This window comes from Thamnophis elegans, chromosome 17, assembly GCF_009769535.1.
Source record: "Thamnophis elegans isolate rThaEle1 chromosome 17, rThaEle1.pri, whole genome shotgun sequence".
NCBI lineage: Eukaryota > Metazoa > Chordata > Lepidosauria > Squamata > Colubridae > Thamnophis > Thamnophis elegans.
The window spans coordinates 17,060,488-17,081,420 of NC_045557.1; the positions used below are offsets into that span (position 1 = coordinate 17,060,488).

General features: G+C 45.5%; 1 protein-coding gene and 1 long non-coding RNA gene across 2 annotated transcripts in view; one reads left to right on the top strand and one right to left on the bottom strand.

Moving 5' to 3' along the window:
* Positions 1-4,375, bottom strand: part of LOC116520087 (SLAM family member 5-like) — a 51,680-nt gene extending 47,305 nt beyond the window's left edge. The window contains exon 1 of the mRNA XM_032234239.1: positions 4,246-4,375. Within this exon, the coding sequence (XP_032090130.1) occupies positions 4,246-4,300 (55 nt within the window). The 5' untranslated portion in view covers positions 4,301-4,375. The remainder of the gene's footprint in view (positions 1-4,245) is intronic.
* Positions 4,376-16,908: 12,533 nt separating this feature from the next.
* On the top strand, positions 16,909-19,745 carry LOC116520092. Its single transcript, XR_004256722.1, has 3 exons — positions 16,909-17,101; positions 19,430-19,570; positions 19,707-19,745. It is a non-coding gene; the product is annotated as an uncharacterized LOC116520092 (long non-coding RNA).
* The last annotated feature ends 1,188 nt before the right edge of the window (positions 19,746-20,933 follow it).

Here is a 20,933-nt window from a genome sequence, read left to right on the forward strand (position 1 = left end):
AAGCATTATTTGCATGTTGCCCCCAGCAATCTGGTCTTCTGGAAGATCCTCAGTCCTCCAGGTCATGGTTCTCCCAAAAGCACTTCACCAAAAGACTTCCTTGGTATTTTTCCTTGAAGACATTTGCCTTCTCATCCCAAGTTCTTCTTCAGCTTCACTGAAGAACTGAAGAAACTTCTTGGATGAGAAGCAAAATCAAGGAAAAATACCAAGGAAGTCTAGTTGCCTTTTGAAAAAGCACCTTTGGGACAGTCTAGTCTTCATTTGATCAACCCCAGAAGGGTAGAAAGCTGAGACAACCTTGAGCCCCGCCAGGATCAAACTTCTGGCTGTGGGCAGAGTTAGCCTGCAATCCGGTACTTTAGCCACTGCATCACCAGGCAGTTACTATTGTGTGTTACTTATGTTTATAATAAATATAATATTAACAATATATTATTCATGTTATTCTAGTACAGTGGTTCCCAAAGTTGGCAACTTTAAGACTTGTGGACTTCAACTCCCAGAATTCTCCAGGGAGCTCTTGTAAATCGAGTAGGAGATATCGCTTACGAATGCAACCCCCCCCCCAATGTCCCACATAAAGGAATATAATGATTTAAAATCTAATACTTATATAAACCAATAAGTAATGGGGGAAATAGAAGGCAGAAAGATTTCTCTGCCAATCCTAGGCAGGAGGGTTGCTGGAGGGTGCGATGGGAGGCATATTAATCTAATTTAATAATAATAAATGGGGAGAGGGAGAGTCAAAAGGACCAAAAAGGGACTCTAAACCAGAAGTCTTCAAAGTTGGCAACTTTAAGACTTGCGGACTTCAACTCCCAGAATTCTGGGAGTTGAAGTCCCCAAGTCTTAAAGTTGCCAACTTTGGGAACCACTGTTCTAGTAGATAAAAACCTGAGTTGTATAAACAGAGGGCATAGAATCAAAACCACATGAAGTATTCGTGCTGCTTTATAAAACCCTCGGAAGGCCAAACCTGGAATCTTGCAACCAATTCTGGTCACCGGACTATAAAAAAGACTTTGAGTCTTTGGAAAAAGTGCAGAGAACTAAGATGATCGAAGGCCTGGAGACTGAAACATACCAAGAACAATTGCAGAATTTGGGTCTGGCTAGTCTAAGGGAAAAAGAAGAATTAGGGGAGACAGCATAGCAGTCTCCCAGGATTTGAGGGGCTGCCACCAAGAAGAACTGGTCAAATTAGCCTCCAAAGCACTGAAAGACAGGACAAGAAACAATGGTTGGAAACTAACCAAAGGGAGAAGCAATCTGGAATTAAGGAGAAACTTCCTAGCTGTGAGGACAATTAACCAGTGGAACAGCTGGCCACCAGAAATTGTGGGTGCTCCATCACTGGAGGCTTTTAAGAAGAAATTAGACAGCAACTACACAAAGAGTATAGGTTCTCCTGCTTGAGCAAGGGGCTGGACTAGAAGACCTCCAAGGTCCCTTCCTGCTCTATTCTATTGTAGGAATACCAATGCCCTAAAACTAATGCTGGAAATTGGTGTGGAATGTTTTTATTTAAGATCCAGTTAAGTTTGAAATTCGTTGCAAACTGTTTGTTCCCTAATCTAAGGAAGCAGTTCTTTCCACCCATCACATCTGCTCCCCCTCGTAGCTTATCTGCAGCAACTTATGTTCTCTAAATATGCCAGAGTCTTATCACAAAAAGGCAAAATGCTTCGTTTTGAAGATCCCGTTTCCACCGCCCCAAATTCCCCATCTAATTGCATTTCCATGCTCTCTTTCTAGTTCTCCACGTGAGTATAAATAGGGCCCCAAAGATGGATCCGCACGCCTCCATGAGACCATGCGTGGTCTGTTGGGGTGGCCTTTGCTCCAGGCTAAAATGCATCACATGCTGCTCACGGGGCTACTCATGTGCTACTCCTTATTTTTCTCTCCCTCCCATTGTATGTCCTTCTATGCATCTTTCCCACACTGTCCTTGTTGCAAACTAAGAACAGAATAACAGAGGTGGAAGGGACCTTGGAGGTCTTCTAGTCCAGCCCCTTTGCTCAAGCAGGAGACCCTTACAGAATAACAGAGTTGGAAGGGACCTTGGAGGTCTTCTAGTCCAGCCCCTTTGCTCAAGCCTGATTTCCTTACAGAATAACAGAGTTGGAAGGGACCTTGGAGGTCTTCTAGTCCAGCCCCCTTGTTCAAGCAGGAGATCCTTACAGAATAACAGAGGTGGAAGGGAATTTGGAGGTCTTCTAGTCCAGCCCCTTTGCTCAAGCAGGAGACCCTTACAAAATAACAGAGGTGGAAGGGAATTTGGAGGTCTTCTAGTCCAGCCCTCTTGCTCAAGCAGGAGATCCTTACAGAATAACAGTTGGAAGGAATAGAATAGAATAACAGAGTTGGAAGGAACTTTAGAGGTCTTCTAGTCCAGCCCCTTTGCTCAAGCAGGAGGCCCTTACAGAATAACAGAGTTGGAAGGGACCTTGGAGGTCTTCTAGTCCAGCCCCTTTGCTCAAGCAAGAGATCCTTACAGAATAACAGAGTTGGAAGGGACCTTGGAGGTCTTCTAGTCCAGCCCCCTTGTTCAAGCAGGAGATCCTTACAGAATAACAGAGTTGGAAGGGACCTTGGAGGTCTTCTAGTCCAGCCCCTTTGCTCAAGCAGGAGACCCTTACAAAATAACAGAGGTGGAAGGGAATTTGGAGGTCTTCTAGTCCAGCCCTCTTGCTCAAGCAGGAGATCCTTACAGAATAACAGTTGGAAGGAATAGAATAGAATAACAGAGTTGGAAGGAACTTTAGAGGTCTTCTAGTCCAGCCCCTTTGCTCAAGCAGGAGGCCCTTACAGAATAACAGAGGTGGAAGGGACCTTGGAGGTCATCAAGTCCAGTCCTTTTGCTTAAGCAGGAGATCCTTACAGAATAACAGTTGGAAGGAATAGAATAGAATAACAGAGTTGGAAGGGACTTTAGAGGTCATCTAGTCCAGCCCCCTTGCTCAAGCAGGAGATCCTTACAGAATAACAGAGGTGGATCTTCCAACTTCACTCTGATTCCAATACCACTCCAGAAATGGTTAAGGGCCAGTGGTGGGTTCCGGATCTGGCATTGTCCACATGGACGCGCGCATGCGTCGTACCTGCCTGTGATGCCCCCACAGGCCTCCACGCCGCTCCAGCTGCTTGGCGGAGCATCGCACAGGTGCTGTATGCGCCATGCGTGTGCATGGAAGTGCCGAAGGCTTAAAGCACCAGTAAGGAGCTCGGGCAGGTGGGTGGGCCCTCCGGAGCACCATCCCGGAACGGTACCCGGTGCTCCAGGCAGGCTCCGGTACGCCCGTACCAGGCCGTATCACCTGCAACCACCCCTGGTAAGGGGGCTCATGAAAGCCCCAGACGCTGCATTCAAAAAGGTGGTCAGAAGAGGGTCCATTACACACACTCGGATTTCAACCTAACAATTTGGTAATTTAGTGCGTTAGCATTTCCGCATCCAATCCCAAAGTAGTTTTACAATTATTTCAATTGCTTTTCAGCATTTAGATATTTTTGTGCTTCACTTTTGTCTTTGTGGTATTTGGCAGTTTGAGATATTTTATTTCCTTCCGCTACTGTTCAAAAAACTGTTTCTGCATTTTCACTTTACACAAGAATTGTATTAAAAAAAAACCTCACTGGCCCTAACCAAGATACTGCTGTTAAAAATTGTCTACCTTTACAAATGCATTTGATGATTAAAATATTAGCATATTTTAAATCAATATATTTCTTGGTGATTATAAAATTATTTCTGTATTCTCCAAACTTTGGGGTTTTTGCTTTTAAAATAATCTGTTTCCTGTTTTTAACTTTTTCAGTTCCTCTCATTTTTTTAAAAATGTTTTGTGGTTATTTGACTACATGAAATGAAATGGGACTTTGAAATGTTTATTTACTGCTCTGGACCTGCAGTATGTTTGGGTATGAAATTGAATTTTTAGTCCTCTTAATTTAAGTAGCATATTCCCACAAAAAATAAATAATGGCGTTGTCTATATGTTTCTTATATTTTGTAAAGAAAAAATGCAGAAAATGTTTTCTATTTCTTGTGCTAGAATTTATTTCAAACTTATCTCCCTTTTTCTTGAGGTTCTCCAACTCAGCTTTTTGGGTGGAGATAAAGTTCCACCGCAGTTTTAAATCTTTAAATCTGAAAATTATGATGAACCCCAAAAAACAAAACATTCATTTCAGTCCTGGATTGAATCTGCTAAAAACACAGTAAAAACAACTTACCAGCTCTTAAGAAAAGCACTGAGAAGCAGAGTCGGAGAACAATCTTGTGACACATTTCAAAGAAACTTTGTCCAACTTTTTCAAAATGTATCTCGTTGTCCGCGGTTATCACTGTAAACAGGCTTCCCCTTTTGTGGGAGGGGAATTGAAACTTCACGTCAAGAAATCCGTTAACCACATTTTATTTAGTGATATATTCAATGTATGTAGCTGCCATTAAAATTAGAACATAAACAACCCCCCAATAAGCCCCCAAAATAAAATAAAAATAAAATCATTGAAACTATTTTGTTAAAAAATATACAATAGAGTAAGTAAGTAAGTAAGATCTTTATTATGGTCAAAGACCAGCAATATACATTTGTCTTTACACTATATTAAAAATACTAACATTAAAATATAATTAAAAGTATTTACATTAAAAGTGGATAATAACATTATGGTCCAAAGATTGTTAAAGGTATGTCCAAATAATTGGTACAAGATGACAACTATACTTCTGTAGCCAATTTTTTTCTTATGGACATTGCAGCAGCACAGAACTTTGCCACTGTATACGTGGCATCCGGGTTATTGTCCTGGAGGAGGAAGCCTAAATAAACATTGTCTGCCCTCCCTGGCAATCTCTCTAATAAGGGGAGAATATGTGCAGACCTACAAGCTCTGTATAGCTCACAGTGTAATAGAACATGTGAATTATCTTCCACTTCTCCTTTGCCACATATACAAACGCGTTCTGCTATAGGTGTTCTCTTATACCTGCCCTGGAGGAGTGCTGAAGGAAGAATGTTAAATCTGGCTCTAAAGAAAGCTATTCTTTGTTTTGGGGAGATCAGGTCATTTAGATATCTTGCCGATTCCCACACACCCTGTTTGATTCTGTCCCTACTGTGGAGAGGCAACCTATTTAGTTCTTCTTGGGACTCCATGTCCCTCATTCTATTAATTACTACTTGCTTTGCTTGATCAAAGCCTGGGGACATTAAGAATACCAGTGAGAGCCCATGAGAGCCCAGCTTGTGATCAATTGCCTGTTTCCAGGGGGAGGGGAAATTGTCAGTCAATACTAGTGGGGACAGTCCCTCTGGAAAGAAATGCATTTTAAGCCAATGAACGACCATCATCTTCCAGGCTCTTACCTGAATTTGAGGCATGCCTGTCTCAATTCCTAACTGGGCATTTGGAGTTCCTTTGGGTGCAGCTAAGATGGCTCCCAGGAATTTACTTTGTATGGTTTCTAGCAAGTCTCTCTTTGCAAGGATTCCTGTTTGTGCCCCGTAAAGAATTTGCGCCAATGTTTTGACCTCTGCACGAGGTCAATTTCTGCACGAATTGCCCGCCCCGGCTGAGTGAATTGGGATCGCCTGCGGCCACGAGGAATAGTCCGTTCGTGCAGAAATTGCCCGCCCCGGCTGAGTGAATTCAATTGGGATCGCCTGCGGCCGCGAGGACCCCTACACAAATGGAGTCCTCGCGGCCGCAGGCGATCCCAATTCACTCAGCCGGGGCGGGCAATTTCTGCACGAACGGACTACTCCTCGCGGCCGCAGGAGGAGAGGGAGGAGGAGGGGGCAGCCGAGCCGCCCGCACAGAGTGAATTCAATTGGGATCGCCTGCGGCCGCGAGGACTCCTACACAAACGGACTACTCCTCGCGGCCGCAGGAGAGGGAGGAGGAGGGAGCAGCCGAGCCGCCCGCACAGAGTGAATTCAATTGGGATCGCCTGCGGCCGCGAGGACTCCTACACAAACAGATTACTCCTCGCGGCCGCAGGAGAGGGAGGAGGAGGGGGCAGCCGAGCCGCCCGCACAGAGTGAATTCAATTGGGATCGCCTGCGGCCGCGAGGACTCCTACACAAACGGATTACTCCTCGCGGCCGCAGGAGAGGGAGGAGGAGGGGGCAGCCGAGCCGCCCGCACAGAGTGAATTCAATTGGGATCGCCTGCGGCCGCGAGGAGTCCTGCACGAACAGAGTATTCCTCGCGGCCGCAGGCGATCCCAATTCACTCAGCCAGGGCGGGCAATTTCTGCACGAATTGCCCGCCCCGGCTGAGTGAATTGGGATTGCCTGCGGCCACGAGGAATAGTCCGTTCGTGCAGAAATAGCCCGCCCCGGCTGAGTGAATTCAATTGGGATCGCCTGCGGCCGCGAGGACCCCTCACGGCCGCAGGCGATCCCAATTCACTCAGCCGGGGCGGGCAATTTCTGCACGAACGGACTACTCCTCGCGGCCGCAGGAGGACAGGGAGGAGGAGGGGGCAGCCGCCCGCACGCGGTTCAGGGGCTTCTGCCGGGCGGCGGGAGCCCCTGAACCGCGTGGAACTTCTCTGCTGCGGGCGGCTGCAGCTGCCCCCACCCTCTCCTCCTGCCGCGGCGAGCGGAAAATTCGATTAGAATTAGATTACTCACCAGTCAGCGCAGCTGCAACCTCTTTCGTCTTTTGTCGAAAGGAAATGGAAACTCGCGCAAGCGTGCTGAAAATTTCCCATCCCAGCCAGCTCACTGATTGGCTGGAGTCCAGGCCAATCCAATCAGTGAGCGGCAGGCTGGGCTGGCTTAAATTTGTAGGTAGTAGGTAAAAGGCTAAAAGCACGCTTTTTTTGGCGCTCGCAGCTCCCGCCCATCAGCTGCTAGCTTGCTGGGCTGGCTCATCTGGTAGGATAGAGAACAGAATGATGAGCCAGCCCAGCAAGCTAGCAGCTGATGGGCGGGAGCTGCGAGCACCAAAAAAAGCGTGCCTTTTAAAAAGGCGGGCGGGACGCGGGAAAATGCATTGGAAAGCGGGTGTGTCCCGCCAAAAGCGGGACGTCTGGTCACCTTAGCCTTCCATCAATGTTCCCTCTAATTTTTTTTCAGTGTGAGCGGAAAAGTATAGTGTTTGAGCGGCATATTTTCATGCCTGAGCACCTGAATTTTTTTCACAGATGTCACCTAAGACAACAACAAAATCAGTATTATTTGAAACTCAAAGTTATGTTTATTCAAGGTACCCTTAAGATCCCCCCCACCTTAAGATTCCCCTTCTATGAAATCTATTTTGCATCATTTGTACTAACGCCACATTTGTTTCCAACTTCCAAGTCCAGTTTAAGATACACTGCTAGCATTAGGCTTTAGCATATATAAACAGCTTGGGATCGTGCTATCTGAAGGGCCTCTCCTTCAGACAGCTTGATAGATGGCTATAGATAGTCCACCAAATTTTAAGCTGAACAAGTGTAGGTCCTGTCGTCTGGTTTCTGATAGATCAGAGAGAGATGGGCAAGCAGGTGGCCTATAACTAAGTTTTTGTTAACTTTAAAAAGATGTTACATCAGACTACAATACAAGTAATTAAATGAAGACTAAAATAAGTGTTTTGGCATATTGAGCTTTTGATATTTCTTTCTTATATTGCTTCCTTAGTTGAGAACTTGCTCCTCAGCTTACTTACGCATTAACTGTTTGTTGCTTTTATGGTTTATTCATTCACTGCTCCATCTTCAGTTTTTTTCACAGGGGGCAGGGCTTCCTTCCTCCCTTCCTTCCTTCCCTCCACTTTGGCCACCAATTTTGATCCAATTCTCTCTCTCTCTCTCTCACACACACACACACACACACGTTCTTTGGGGGGGGGGTTGAATTATTCCGCCTCACTGCGCAAAGTCGGCGCAGCATGTGTTCAGCCCCCGCTTACGCTGAATCAAATCCGCGGCTGGCAGGCCAGGAGTTTGCATTTCAAAGCCGCCAGTCCTCTTGCTTCTTCTCCTTCTTTGCCGGTGAAGCCGGCAAAGCTCCTGCTGGCGCCCCGCCCATGGCAGCGGTGGTGGTGCCTCCCCCTCCGCTCGGAGCACCTCAGCTGGGCTCTGGGTTACCCCTGCCGCCGCCTCCACCTCTGCCGCCGCCGAGCCCCTGCCTCCACTAGAATAACTGCTGCCTCCTCCTCCTCCAACAGCAGATAGGCCGGTGATGGGAGTTAAAACACTCCTTTGGCCATAAGTGCAGGCAGGCTGCCAATCTGAACTTTGATCATGTGACTGGGGGACTGTAATGGTTTTAACTTATCTTTGTTGCTGGTGTTAAATAAATTCCACCAATTGTTAGCCAAGGAGCCACCCTAATCCAAGTGATTCTGTCCCTCTTATTGGGACTAGCGGAATTATCTACAGATCACTCCGGGTTTGCCTTTGTTCTAAGTCCACTGAAAGAAGAGGCTACTGAAAGGGATATGCTCCTTATTGAAGGCAAAAATCAATTGCTGAATTATTACCCATATTTCATGCAAAGATTTGTGATGAACTGGAAAGAACAACAACAGTGATTTGGGAAATTCACAAACTAAAGAAAGGTCATTGCAGAGTTGGTATTTATATATTGGATTTCCAGACACTGTCAGGGATATGGAATGGAATAAACTTGCTTTGACCAGTTTTGGAAGAGACTTGCTGACAAATTGAGAAATGAGTTATTGGCATATGAGAGGATTTGGAGAAATTGTTCCAATGTTGTGTTGTAGTTGATGGGCAATTAGAGGAGTTGAGAGACAGAGGAAAGAATAAGAGAAAAGAGCTTTTATAGTTCTCTTCTCTCTAGCCTCCTTAGACTTGAACACCAGAGAAACCATTCAAATAGAAACCGCTGCCCACAGCAGAAACAAACAGCAATACAAACTTTGGTTTGTATTGCTACTGTAAAGCCCTGGTATACATAGCCAAGACTTGCACTGCTAAAATACCAGTTGCTAAGTGCCCACTGCCCACCTGTGGAATTGCAGGCCATGTAGCAAGCAAATGCCTGAATTGCTTCAGAACATTATCTTCAGGAATCTTGGCAGGCTTCTATCCCAACAGCTTGGCAAGAGAGCCCTTATACGATTAAGAAGAGCTCAGGAAATTGACAACAGACTGGTGCATTTTATAATCTGTGTTATTCTTCATGTACTCTCAAGCTTAGAAATACAGGGGTGCTTAAAAATTGTGAACCCATCTGAATTTAAAATATTTCTGCATAAATATGACCTAAAATGTTTAGGTCCTCACTCTTTTAGGGCTCATCCCCTGGTTATTTTAATAAGCGGATTCACTTGAAGATCACTTTATTTTCAGAAGGTCAGCTCTCTATTACTGAATAGAGGGCCTTGTTCTGTGTGGTTATGAAAAATCCTGCAAAAAACATTAAGGAAAATAGTGAAAATCAATATCTTTAAATAAGCTTTATGCAGTTCAGTTAATTTTGATTTTAATTTTATTATTTTTTATTTTACTTTTATTTTCAATTGCTATCAGTCACTTGAGTGATTTATAAATAGAAAAGTGGGATATTTGTTTAATAAATAAATTACATCTTGAACTTCTAGCTTAAGACTATTTATAGAGGCTGGGGAGAGTGACACTTTTGGATGAGGGCTTAGGATTTCAGAGGTGCTGAGAGCAAATGCTTTGTTGGTTGTAGGATGTTGGATATGTGTGGCTGGATGGATGGATCCCCAGCTAAGGAAGCAAGAAGACCAGTATTGGGGAAAGGATGAAAGTTCTGGGAGCTCAGGGTGAGTTACAATGTTCAGGTGGTGATAGGCAGGGGATATTTCGGCAGGAGTCAGAGGGTGAACCAACACATTTGCTGCCCAGCGCTGCTGCTGAGGTGAAGCCGGCAAAGCTCCCGCTGGCGCCCCCGCCCATGGCAGCGGCGGTGGTGCCTCCCCCTCCGCTCGGAGCAACTCAGCTGGGCTTCGCATTACCCCTGCCACCTCCTCCTCCTCCGTGCTTTTGAGAAGCCATGAGGCCTTTTTTCCCTGCTCCTGTCCCCTCCGTCGCCTTTCTACTGGCTCCCGTGGCCTCATGGCTCTTCAAAAGCATGGTGGAGGAGGAAGTGGGAGGGATAACGCGGGGCCCAGCTCGGGTGCTCCGCGTGGAGGGGGAGGCACCACTGCCACGGGCGGGGGTGCCGGTGGGAACTTTGGCAGCTTCACCTCAATTGCAGCATCGGGAGGCAAATCCAGCAGTACTGTTGGAGGAGGAGGCGGCGGCAGCAGATATTCTGGTGGCGGCGCGGGCTTTGGGGATTCATTTCAGGCGCAGCGCCGGGCTAGGATTGGCCACCCACAAAGGACCTCCCCGGGCTTGCTTTGCTAAACACGGGGCGACTGATGATAGTTTGAGCAGCTGCGGCGGGGGCAAACTACCATCAGTCGCTCCGTGCTCATCAAAACAAGTCTGGGGAGGTCCTTTGCGGGCGGCCAGTTCTAGCCAACTGCAAAGGACATCCCCACGTTTGCTTTGAAAGAAATCTCTGCGCGGCAGTTAGAAACTGCTGCGCGGGGTTTTCTTGCCATGTGCATGGCCGCGCAGCTGCGCACCTTAGAGGGAACAGTGCCTTCCATGTCCCTAGCGAGTGGAAAACCACACCAAGGTATCTACATGTTTTAACCTGTTCCAAACTATATCCTTCTATTTGCCAGGAATATTGGCGTGGTCTTTTAGCAAAAACTAAAATTTTTGATTTATCGAAGTTAAGGACCAGATTGTTTTGCCTGCAATAGCCGAGTGTTGCCCTAATTCTCTCTTCAGTCCTATGGGGGTTTGTGAAATGATAGCGGCGTCATCAGCATATAAGAGAATTGGCACTTTGCGTTGTGCTAGGTTAGGAGGATGGAAAACTGGGTTCTGTAAAAGGTCAATCAGGGGATTAATATAGAAGTTGAAGAGGGAGGGGGACAGGATGCAACCCTGCCGTACCCCTTTTTGTACTCTTACTGAGCCAGTTAGACTTCCTTGGGGATTGCACCTCACTTTCAGGGTGGAATTGGCATACAATTTTTGTATGAGGAAGAGGAGGCATTTATCGATCGTGGTGCATTTTACCTTCTCCCAGAGGGTGATCCTGGATATTGAATCGAAGGCCTGTTTAAAATCCAAGAAGGCCACAAAAAGAGAGGATTTTTTTTTTATGTGTGTATTTTTGTACTAAATGGTGGAGTACTAAGATATGATCCACCATAGATCTTCCTTCTCTGAAACCGGCTTGTTCGATTATCCCCGCTGATATTAGCAAATCCTGGAGTTTATAGTTTAGGTGTTTGGCATACAGTTTACTAATAACGCTCAGAAGACTAATGGGTCTATAATTGCCTGGGTCATTTCTATTCCCTTTTTTATAAATTGGTATGATAATTGCTACTCCCCAATCTCTTGGCATATGGCCTGTATTGTCTATAAATGTAAACAGTGGTGCTAAAAGTGGAGCCCACCAACTGGCGTTCTTTTTGATTATTTCTGGCAGGACATTATCAGCCCTGAGTGCCTTATTAGCCTTTAGGGCTCCAATCAACCGGGATATCTCTTCTGGTGTAACGGGGGGCCAGTAATGAGTTTGGTCCAAACTAGCTTGGCTCTCCTTGGTTACATAGTCAGGATCTGTATAAAGCTCCCTAAAATACTCTTCCCAGGCATGAATCGGAACCTGATTTGTTGGGGGGTAGGTAGGGTGACCAGACGTCCCGCATTTGGCGGGACAGCCACGCTTTTTCATGAATTTTCCCGCGTCCCGCACGGTTCCTTAAAAAACACGCTTTTTTGGCGCTCGCAGCTCCCTCGCTCCCCCCCATCAGCTGCTAGCTCGCTGGGCTGGCTCATCGTTCCGTTCTATCCTACAAATTTAAGCCAGCCCAGCCTGCCGCTCACTGATTGGATTGGCCTGGACTCCAGCCAATCAGTGAGCTGGCTGGGATGGGAAATTTTCAGCACGCCACGTGCTGAAAATTTTCCATCCCAACCAGCTCACTGATTGGCTGGACTCCGTTAGCTGAGCACGCCTGCGCGAGTCTCCATTTCATTTCATCTTTTGGGGTTGCAGCTGCGCTTACTCACTGGTGAGTAATCATGTTATGAATTGGTACGGGTGGGAATCGGGAGGTGCTGGGGGGAGGAGACAGCCCTCCGCTCCTCCTTCTCCCCCTTTGCGGAGTTCATTTCACCTCCTGTGCTGCTCTCCTGCCGCGGCTTCTGTTTCAGTCTGTGCCGCCCGGGAAGAGAGGGAAAAAGAGGAGGTGTGGGACAGATCGTGGGATCGCTGTTTTCTGAGCTTGGTTGGCAAGGATCCCCCACCCCACCACCTCTTGAGGAAAGAGGAGGTGTGGGACAGATCGTGGGATCGCTGTTTTCTGAGCTTGATGGGCAAGGATTTCCCACCCCACCACCTCTTAGGGAAAGAGGAGGTGTGGGACAGATCATGGGATCGCTGTTTTCTGAGCTTGATGGGCAAGGATTCCCCACCCCACCACCTCTTAGGGAAAGAGGAGGTGTGGGACAGATCGTGGGATCGCTGGTTTCTGAGCTTGATGGGCAAGGATCCCACTATCTTACTATTTTATTTTTCTTTATGTACACTGAGAGCATATTCACCAAAGACAAATTCCTTGTGTGTCCAATCACACTTGGCTAATAAACGATTCTATTCTATTTTACTCTACTCTATTCGTTTCTATTTCAATTCTAACAAGGAGTTTAGCTTCTCTCTCTTGAAAATGTAAGCCAGCATAAGGCATTATAATGCAAGCTAGCCTTAACTTTCAAACAGTTCATTTAGTGATCAAAGTTACAATGGCATTGAAAAAAGTGTCTGATTACCATTTTCACACTTAGCGACCATTTTCACACTTAGCGACCGTTGCAGCATCCTCATGGTCACTTGATCAAAATTTTGATGTTTGCCAAGTTACAATTTATATTTGTAAATTGTAATGTTGAAATAAAAAAATATTACTATACTATTTTTGCCTTGTATGAAAATTTTTGTTGCTCCCTATAAATTTTTTAATCAAGCCCCCCCCCCCTTTCCCCTCCTCCCCGGTCAAGGGTGTCCCTCTTTACCAATCTGAAAATCTGGTCACCTTAGGGGTAGGGGAGGTTTCCCCAATCCCCTGGTGATGTACCAAAAAGGGATGTATTTTTTTGTCCTGACTGAAGTAATTAATCTATGTCAAGACTCCCTCCGAACCACACTTTTCTTTTCTTTTAGAAGCTTCTTATATTGTGCTTTCAGCTGCGTTAAGTAGTAAGTGTGCTCCTCGGAGGGGGCACCTTTACTTTTCTTGTATTCCTCATTATATATCTTTTTTAGTTGAACGCAATCTCTATCAAACCATTTTTTGCTTTTTGAAACTAGCATTTTGGGGTGAGCTAGTGATCTGTTACTGAGAACTGAATTCAAATTTAAAATTAAGGATTCAAACCTCTCTAGGTAAGATCCCCCACAGTTATTTCTTAATAGAGATGTACGTAACTCTAAGGTTTCAGGGGCTAACATCCATTTGGAAACTTCCTTAGCATTTTTCTCATTCCATTTAATTCTTATCTGGGTATTTTGAGTTTCTAACCTGGGTAGGTAGGCTGTGCCTGCCCTTAGAGAATTCTGGTGCAATGTGAGAGTAAGGAGTATTGTATTATGATCACTTTCCAATCGCGAGTCTACCTCTATCTTCTGTAAGAACGTCAGGAGGTCATAAGATATTATCCAGTAGTCAACTGTGGATTTTCTTCCTGCTCCCCGGTAAGTATATTCTGCTGGAAAATCGCTCCATGGGGACCCGTTAAGGATACACAGATCCAAAGGTTCAGTCATTTGTCTTACACATAACCCTGCCCGATTAGCTTTAGGGTCTTTAAATTGTCTGGCATGCAAAGATTCCTCTGTTAGATTTTCATCATAATAAATCTTAAACTGCTTATATAATGCTTGATCATTTGGACCCATCCTAGCGTTTAAGTCCCCCCCTATAATTATTGCAGCTTTGGGGAATTTGGCTGAACAGCCAAGAATAAAATCTTCTATGCTGTCCCAAATCTTGTTAATCTCATTATTCTTATTAAGTGGAGGAATATAGATATTGAATAGCAAAATCTCCACCTGTTTAAATAAGAGTAATGTAGTTACAACCCATGGCTGGAAAGGTGGCAGTGGTACACATTTAAAATGCAAGGATGTATTAACTAACGTCACAATACCCCCTTTAGCTCTCCCCCCAACCTTGCTTGGAACAGCCGATGGTTGACCCAATAGCCATCTAACTGAATCTCTGTGGAGGTCCAGGTTTCCTGCAAGAAGAGGATGTCAAATTGTGATATATAGTCAAAAAAGGTCTTTTGATGGGACGGACCAACCTGCTATGTTCCAGGTTATAAGGGAGAGTGGGTCAACTTTTGGAGCTCATCAGGAAACTTGATTTATACACAGGGAAGTTGTCTGGTTGTTACCATGGGTTAAAGTGTCATCGCACACTGCATTGGTCTTCTTTAAAAATAGGGAGGACCCGTCTAGGTCATGTGTAGACTCCTGAGGAACTTCTTCAGGGGGTGAGGCTTTAGCACCAGCTAACACAGCTTGCCATTCCGAAGCCTCTTCTCTGGTTGTAGGGCAAGGTGTTATTAGGTCATCTTTCATTTTTTGCAATGGTGGCTCTTTCGTGAGTCGATTCTCAGTATCTTGGTTTGGAGCTGGCGGTGATGAAGGTGTCGTGGAATTTTCATACAGGGATGAAAACATCTCCATCTCTTCTGGGGCCTCTAATACCCCCTTTGGGTCTTGGCTTCTATTTTCTATGATCTTGAATTCATGCAATCTCTTGCCCTCTGGGGGGGGGGGAAGTGAGAGGCTCAATTATTGGGGAAACCAGGTCTATAAGTGGCTCTGCTGTGTCCATTGTGACCAATAAGGATTTCTTTAATTTTTCTAGCTTGAATAATATATTGTCTTGTTCTTTCCTTGGGAGAGCGCCAAAAGCGTTAATGAGGCCAGCTTCTGTGCTGTTAAGTATCTCTTCTCCGGGCAGGACTGGTTGACTCCCACTATCATTCTCTTTCTCTTCCAAGGTTGAAAATGAGGTGGTGTCATTCGCCTTGGAGGCTTGCATGTTAGTTATTAAAGGGTTAACCCTTTCCTCACCAAAGACTCTGATGGGAAAGATTTGGAAGGAGGCTAAAAATGCCTTCATCTTGAATAACATCTGAGGAATGGTGGACTGTTTGAAAGACAGAAGGATCCGCTTCCAGTTTGGGGCCTCAGGTAACCACTCCACAGCACGGAGATCAATCATGCCCTGTGACAGTGAAGAAGCTGGCTTAGGGAATTTAATATCGCACTTCTGGAATGCCAACGTCCATAATTAAGTCCGTTCAAATGGATTCTAAAAGCAATCCTTTGTGTTTGTAGCGAGCGATGTGATTGTTGTGATTGAGGGAGGGATGCTTTCCTGATTTCTTCTTTTTTGATACCTTTTCCTCTCGATACCTTGTCTGGGGGGGGGATTGTTTTTTTGAGAGGGCTGTCTCCTTTTATCTGTCTCTTTAACTGTTTTTCTGGCTCTTTGTTCTATTGCCTTTTCCTTATCCTGCGAGTGGGAGTTAATCAAATCTTCTGCCTGAGCTTTAGTGGGAGTTCTTGGGGCCCGATATTGCATTTGAAGAAAAACAGCTAAATCTTTTTTCAGTGACTCTACATCATGTTGGATGGCAATTAATTGTTCAAATATTGAGACCACCGTTTGCGCTGTGAGAAGGCATTGCCATAAACTCGGTTGAATTTTCCCAGGGTAAACTTTCCATACTCTGAATTAACTTAGACTCAATAAAGGAAGTTGTTGGGCTAGTTGTTTGTGATAAAATCTGGCAGACATTTTGTTCCCCCTCCACCCGATTGGAGAAGTCTAGTAAATGCTGATTTGCCATATCTTTTTGCCAGTCCTGTTCCAATCTCTCCAGATTGTTGGGGCTGGGAGGGTTAGTTTTACTTACAGATCTCTTGCCAACAAAGAGCTCCTCAATTCTTGGCTGTTTTGCTGTCTTCACTGAAGGAAGAGATCCTGGGCTGGTGCCATGGCGTTTCTTTCTTTTTCCCATGCTTATTTAATTCTTCAGCAGCAACAAAAGTTTTTGTTTGTATTATGTTCTGCACTGTTATCTCCATCAAAAAATGTTAATTAGATAAAAAAGAATCGGGTAGGAGTACTAAAAATTGATAAAATAAAATACAACCGGACGGCATTACTGCAAACACGCTCCGGCTGCACCGGCTGCAGCTCCACTTCCACTCAAGGATTTCTTTTATTTATAGAATATCTTTTAAAATTATTTTGGGGGGAACTTTATTTTTTAATTGTTTATAAAATATATTTACTACAAGAAATGCAATATGTTCAGACCAGCTTTATGTGTCTCAAAGTGGCTGCTATTCTATGGGCAGGCCAGGTTGGTGCAAGGCAGCTTTGCCAGATTTAGTGTGTTTCACCCTCGTTGAATTTTATATCTTTTAAAATCGTATAATTTTATTTTTTAGATTATTAACACAATGAGTAAGAAAAAGAGGATGCATATTACAATACTATTTTTGTGTTGTATGAAAATTTCTGTTGCTCCATATACAATTTTTAGTCAAGCCCCCCCTCCCCGCCTCTTGTCCATGGTGTCCCCTCTTTACCAATCTGAAAATCTGGTCACCTTATACAAGACCTACAAGCGCTGCCTGGTGGGAAGATGCCCCATTCTGAATTTTGCTATCTTTTTCCTTCCATTTTTCTATTGTATATTTTTTAACAAAATAGTTTCAATGATTTTATTGTTATTTTATTTTGGGGGCTTATTGGGGGGTTGTTGATGTTCCAATATTAATGGCAGCTACATACATTGAATATATCACTAAATAAAATGTGGTTAACGGATTTCTTGACTTGAAGTTTCAATTCCCCTCCCACAAAAGGGGAAGCCTGTTTACAGTGATAACTGCGGACAACGAGATACATTTTGAAAAAGTTGGACAAAGTTTCTTTGAAATGTGTCACAAGATTGTTCTCCGACTCTGCTTCTCAGTGCTTTTCTTAAGAGCTGGTAAGTTGTTTTTACTGTGTTTCTAGCAGATTCAAACCAGGACTGAAATGAATGTTTTGTTTTTTGGATTCATCATAATTTTCAGATTAAAAGATTTAAAACTGTGGTGGAACTTTATCTCCACCCAAAAAGCTGAGTTGGAGAACCTCAAGAAAAAGGGAGATAAGTTTGAAATAAATTCTAGCACAAGAAATAGAAAACATTTTCTGCATTTTTTCTTTACAAAATATAAGAAACATATAGACAACGCCATTATTTATTTTTTGTGGGAATATGCTACTTAAATTAAGAGGACTAAAAATTCAATTTCATACCCAAACATACTGCAGGTCCAGAGCAGTAAATAAACATTTCAAAGTCCCATTTCATTTCATTTACTCAAATAACCACAAAACATTTTTAAAAAATGAGAGGAACTGAAAAAGTTAAAAACAGGAAACAGATTTTTTTAAAAGCAAAAAACCCAAAGTTTGGAGAATACAGAAATAATTTTATAATCACCAAGAAATATATTGATTTAAAATATGCTAATATTTTAATCATCAAATGCATTTGTAAAGGTAGACAATTTTTAACAGCAGTATCTTGGTTAGGGCCAGTGAGGGTTTTTTTTTTAATACAATTTTTGTGTAAAGTGAAAATGCAGAAACAGTTTTTTGAACAGTAGCGGAAGGAAATAAAATATCTCAAACTGCCAAATACCACAAAGACAAAAGTGAAGCACAAAAATATCTAAATGCTGAAAAGCAATTGAAATAATTGTAAAACTACTTTGGGATTGGATGCAGAAATGCTAACGCACTAAATTACCAAATTGTTAGGTTGAAATCCGAGTGTGTGTAATGGACCCTCTTCTGACCACCTTTTTGAATGCAGCGTCTGGGGCTTTCATGAGCCCCCTTACCAGGGGTGGTTGCAGATGATACGGCCTGGTACGGGCGTACCGGAGCCTGCCTGGAGCACCGGGTACCGTTCCGGGATGGTGCTCCGGAGGGCCCACCCACCTGCCCGAGCTCCTTACTGGTGCTTTAAGCCTTCGGCACTTCCATGCACACGCATGGCACATACAGCACCTGTGCGATGCTCCGCCAAGCAGCTGGAGCGGCGTGGAGGCCTGTGGGGGCATCGCAGGCAGGTACGATGCATGCGCGCGTCCATGTGGACAATGCCAGATCCGGAACCCACCACTGGCCCTTAACCATTTCTGGAGTGGTATTGGAATCAGAGTGAAGTTGGAAGATCCACCTCTGTTATTCTGTAAGGATCTCCTGCTTGAGCAAAGGGGCTGGACTAGAAGACCTCCAAGGTCCCTTCCACCTCTGTTATTCTGTAAGGATCTCCTGCTTGAGCAAAGTCCCCGGCACTGTGTCCGATAGGCGTCTTGCGTTTATGGCGGACATCAACGCGAGGCGCCTATCGGACACAGTGGCAGGGGTGTTGCTTCTTGCCGCTGTCGCGCTCCACCACCTTGCCCCCCGCCTCCTCCGATGAACAATCCTGCTGCCCTGGCCTGCAGCCAGCCCACCTACCCCTCGCCCGACCTGCTCCCTGCCTGGACTCACCGCTCTTCTCCTCCTCCTCCCCGCTCGATGCTGGGCTTTAAAGGGGTCTCCTCTCCCCAGCCAGCCAGCCCACCCAGCCAATTCCTCCCCCCACCACCACTGTGTCCAACAGGCCAGGTGTCTCGCATTTATGGCAGACATAAATGCGAGACGCCTGGCCTGTTGAAACACAGCGGCGAGAACGTCCCTGCCGCTTCCGTGCTTTGCCGCCTCGCCCCCCTGCCTCCTCCGACCACACCGCTGTGAAGAAAGAAAGAAAAAACACAAACAAACCTCACAATAAAAATTAAATTTTTTATTAAATTACAAATTACAAATTAAATTACAATAAATTTGAACCCCCCTCTCCCTCCATCCGATCCACCTTTTCCAGCTGTGGAAACTCTCTCAACTCTCCTCTTGTCCGCCCAACGTAAGCGTGCTCTTAAGGCATGATTCGCTGCTCCCCGATCAGGAGGCGGGAGAATCAGTGCCTCTTTTGCATCTGAAAGTGTTCGCTTGTTAACTCCGCCTTAACTTTTAAAAGGCGAAAAATTCCTTAAGCAAAAGAGGCCCCGAGTTCTCTGGCCTCCTCCCATAGTTAACACTGAGAGCAGACACCAAGCCACTGTGACTTCGAATCTGGTAGCAACCACCCTGGCTTTAATTATTTAAAAAAAATTATTTAAAATTCTTCCTTTCCCTCAGGAGACTGGTGAGGCCCCGCCTCCCCTGCCTCTAGTGACTGCACGTCCCTGGTTCTAGCGGGTCCCTTTCTCTCCTTCAGGGGAACGACAAGGAGGTGGTGCCTGGAGAGGAGGAGGCGGGGCTACGCAGGAAGGAGGGGCTGGGAAATGGAGCGCCTTCACTTTCGGAACCAGAGAGCTGATGGAAGGAGCGGTTCGCTTCGGAGGCAGAGAAACCGGAAGTAAGTAGAGGCTGCTAGGACGGAGGGGCAGCCTGGGAGGTTTTCCTTCGGGTCCTCGGGAGGGGAGGCCTCGGCCTGGGCTTCGCCTGCGGTGAGGGGGACGCCGCCGTGACCCGCCTCTCTTTCTCCCCTGCAGGAGGACGGAGGAGCCCGGCGGGGGAGGGAAGGAAGGAAGCGCCGCCCGAGAGGAGGAGGAGGAGGAGAGTGGGCCCCGCGGAGCAGCCCCGGGAGACGGCGGGGAAAGGCCGGGGGGCTCCGGAGCTGCAGGAGGGATGAGCCCAGGGGGAGCCCGGGAAAGGTGGCTGCCTGGAGGGCGATGCGGGGAGGAGGAAACGGGGGGAGACGCCGAGACGGGCCTGGAGGGAGGAGGGTCCTTCGGAAGACCCCGGAATCCCCAAAGGATCCAGGAGGAAGAAGAGAGATATCAGTGCCCGGAATGTGAAAAATTCTTCAAGAGAAATCAGTATCTTCGAAAGCATCTAAAGGTCCATTCAGGAGAAAAACCTCATAAATGTCTGGAGTGTGGAAAGAGCTTCACTGAGAGGAGCAGCCTTTATAGACATCAAAGGATCCATTCAGGAGAAAAACCTCATAAATGTCTGGAGTGTGGAAAGAGCTTCAGTCGGAGGGGCAGCCTTTATACAGACCAAAAGATCCACACAGGAGAAAAACCTCATAAATGTCTGGAGTGTGGAAAGAGCTTCACTGAGAGGAGCAGCCTTTATAGACATCAAAGGATCCACACAGGAGAAAAACCTCATAAATGTCTGGAGTGTGGAAAGAGCTTCAGTCAGAGGAGCAACCTTTATAAACATCAAAAGATCCACGCAGGAGAAAAACCTCATAAATGTCTGGAGTGTGGAAAGAGCTTCAGTCAGAGGAGCCACCTTTATACACATCAAAAGATCCACACAGGAGAAAAACCTCATAAATGTCTGGAGTGTGGAAAGAGCTTCAGTCAGTGGAGCAACCTTTATACACATCAAAAGATCCACACAGGAGAAAAACCTCATAAATGTCTGGAGTGTGGAAAGAGCTTCAGTCGGAGGGGCAGCCTTTATGCACATCAAAGGATGCATTCAGGAGAAAAACCTCATAAATGTCTGAAGTGTGGAATGAATTTCAGTGAGAGTAGAACCCTTTATAGACATCAGAGGATCCACACAGGAGAAAAACCTCATAAATGTCTGGAGTGTGGAAAGAGCTTCAGTCGGAGGGGCAGCCTTTATGCACATCAAAGGATCCACACAGGAGAAAAACCTCATAAATGTCTGGAGTGTGGAAAGAGCTTCAGTCAGAGGAGCGACCTTTATAGACATCAAAGGATCCACACAGGAGAAAAACCTCATAAATGTCTGGAGTG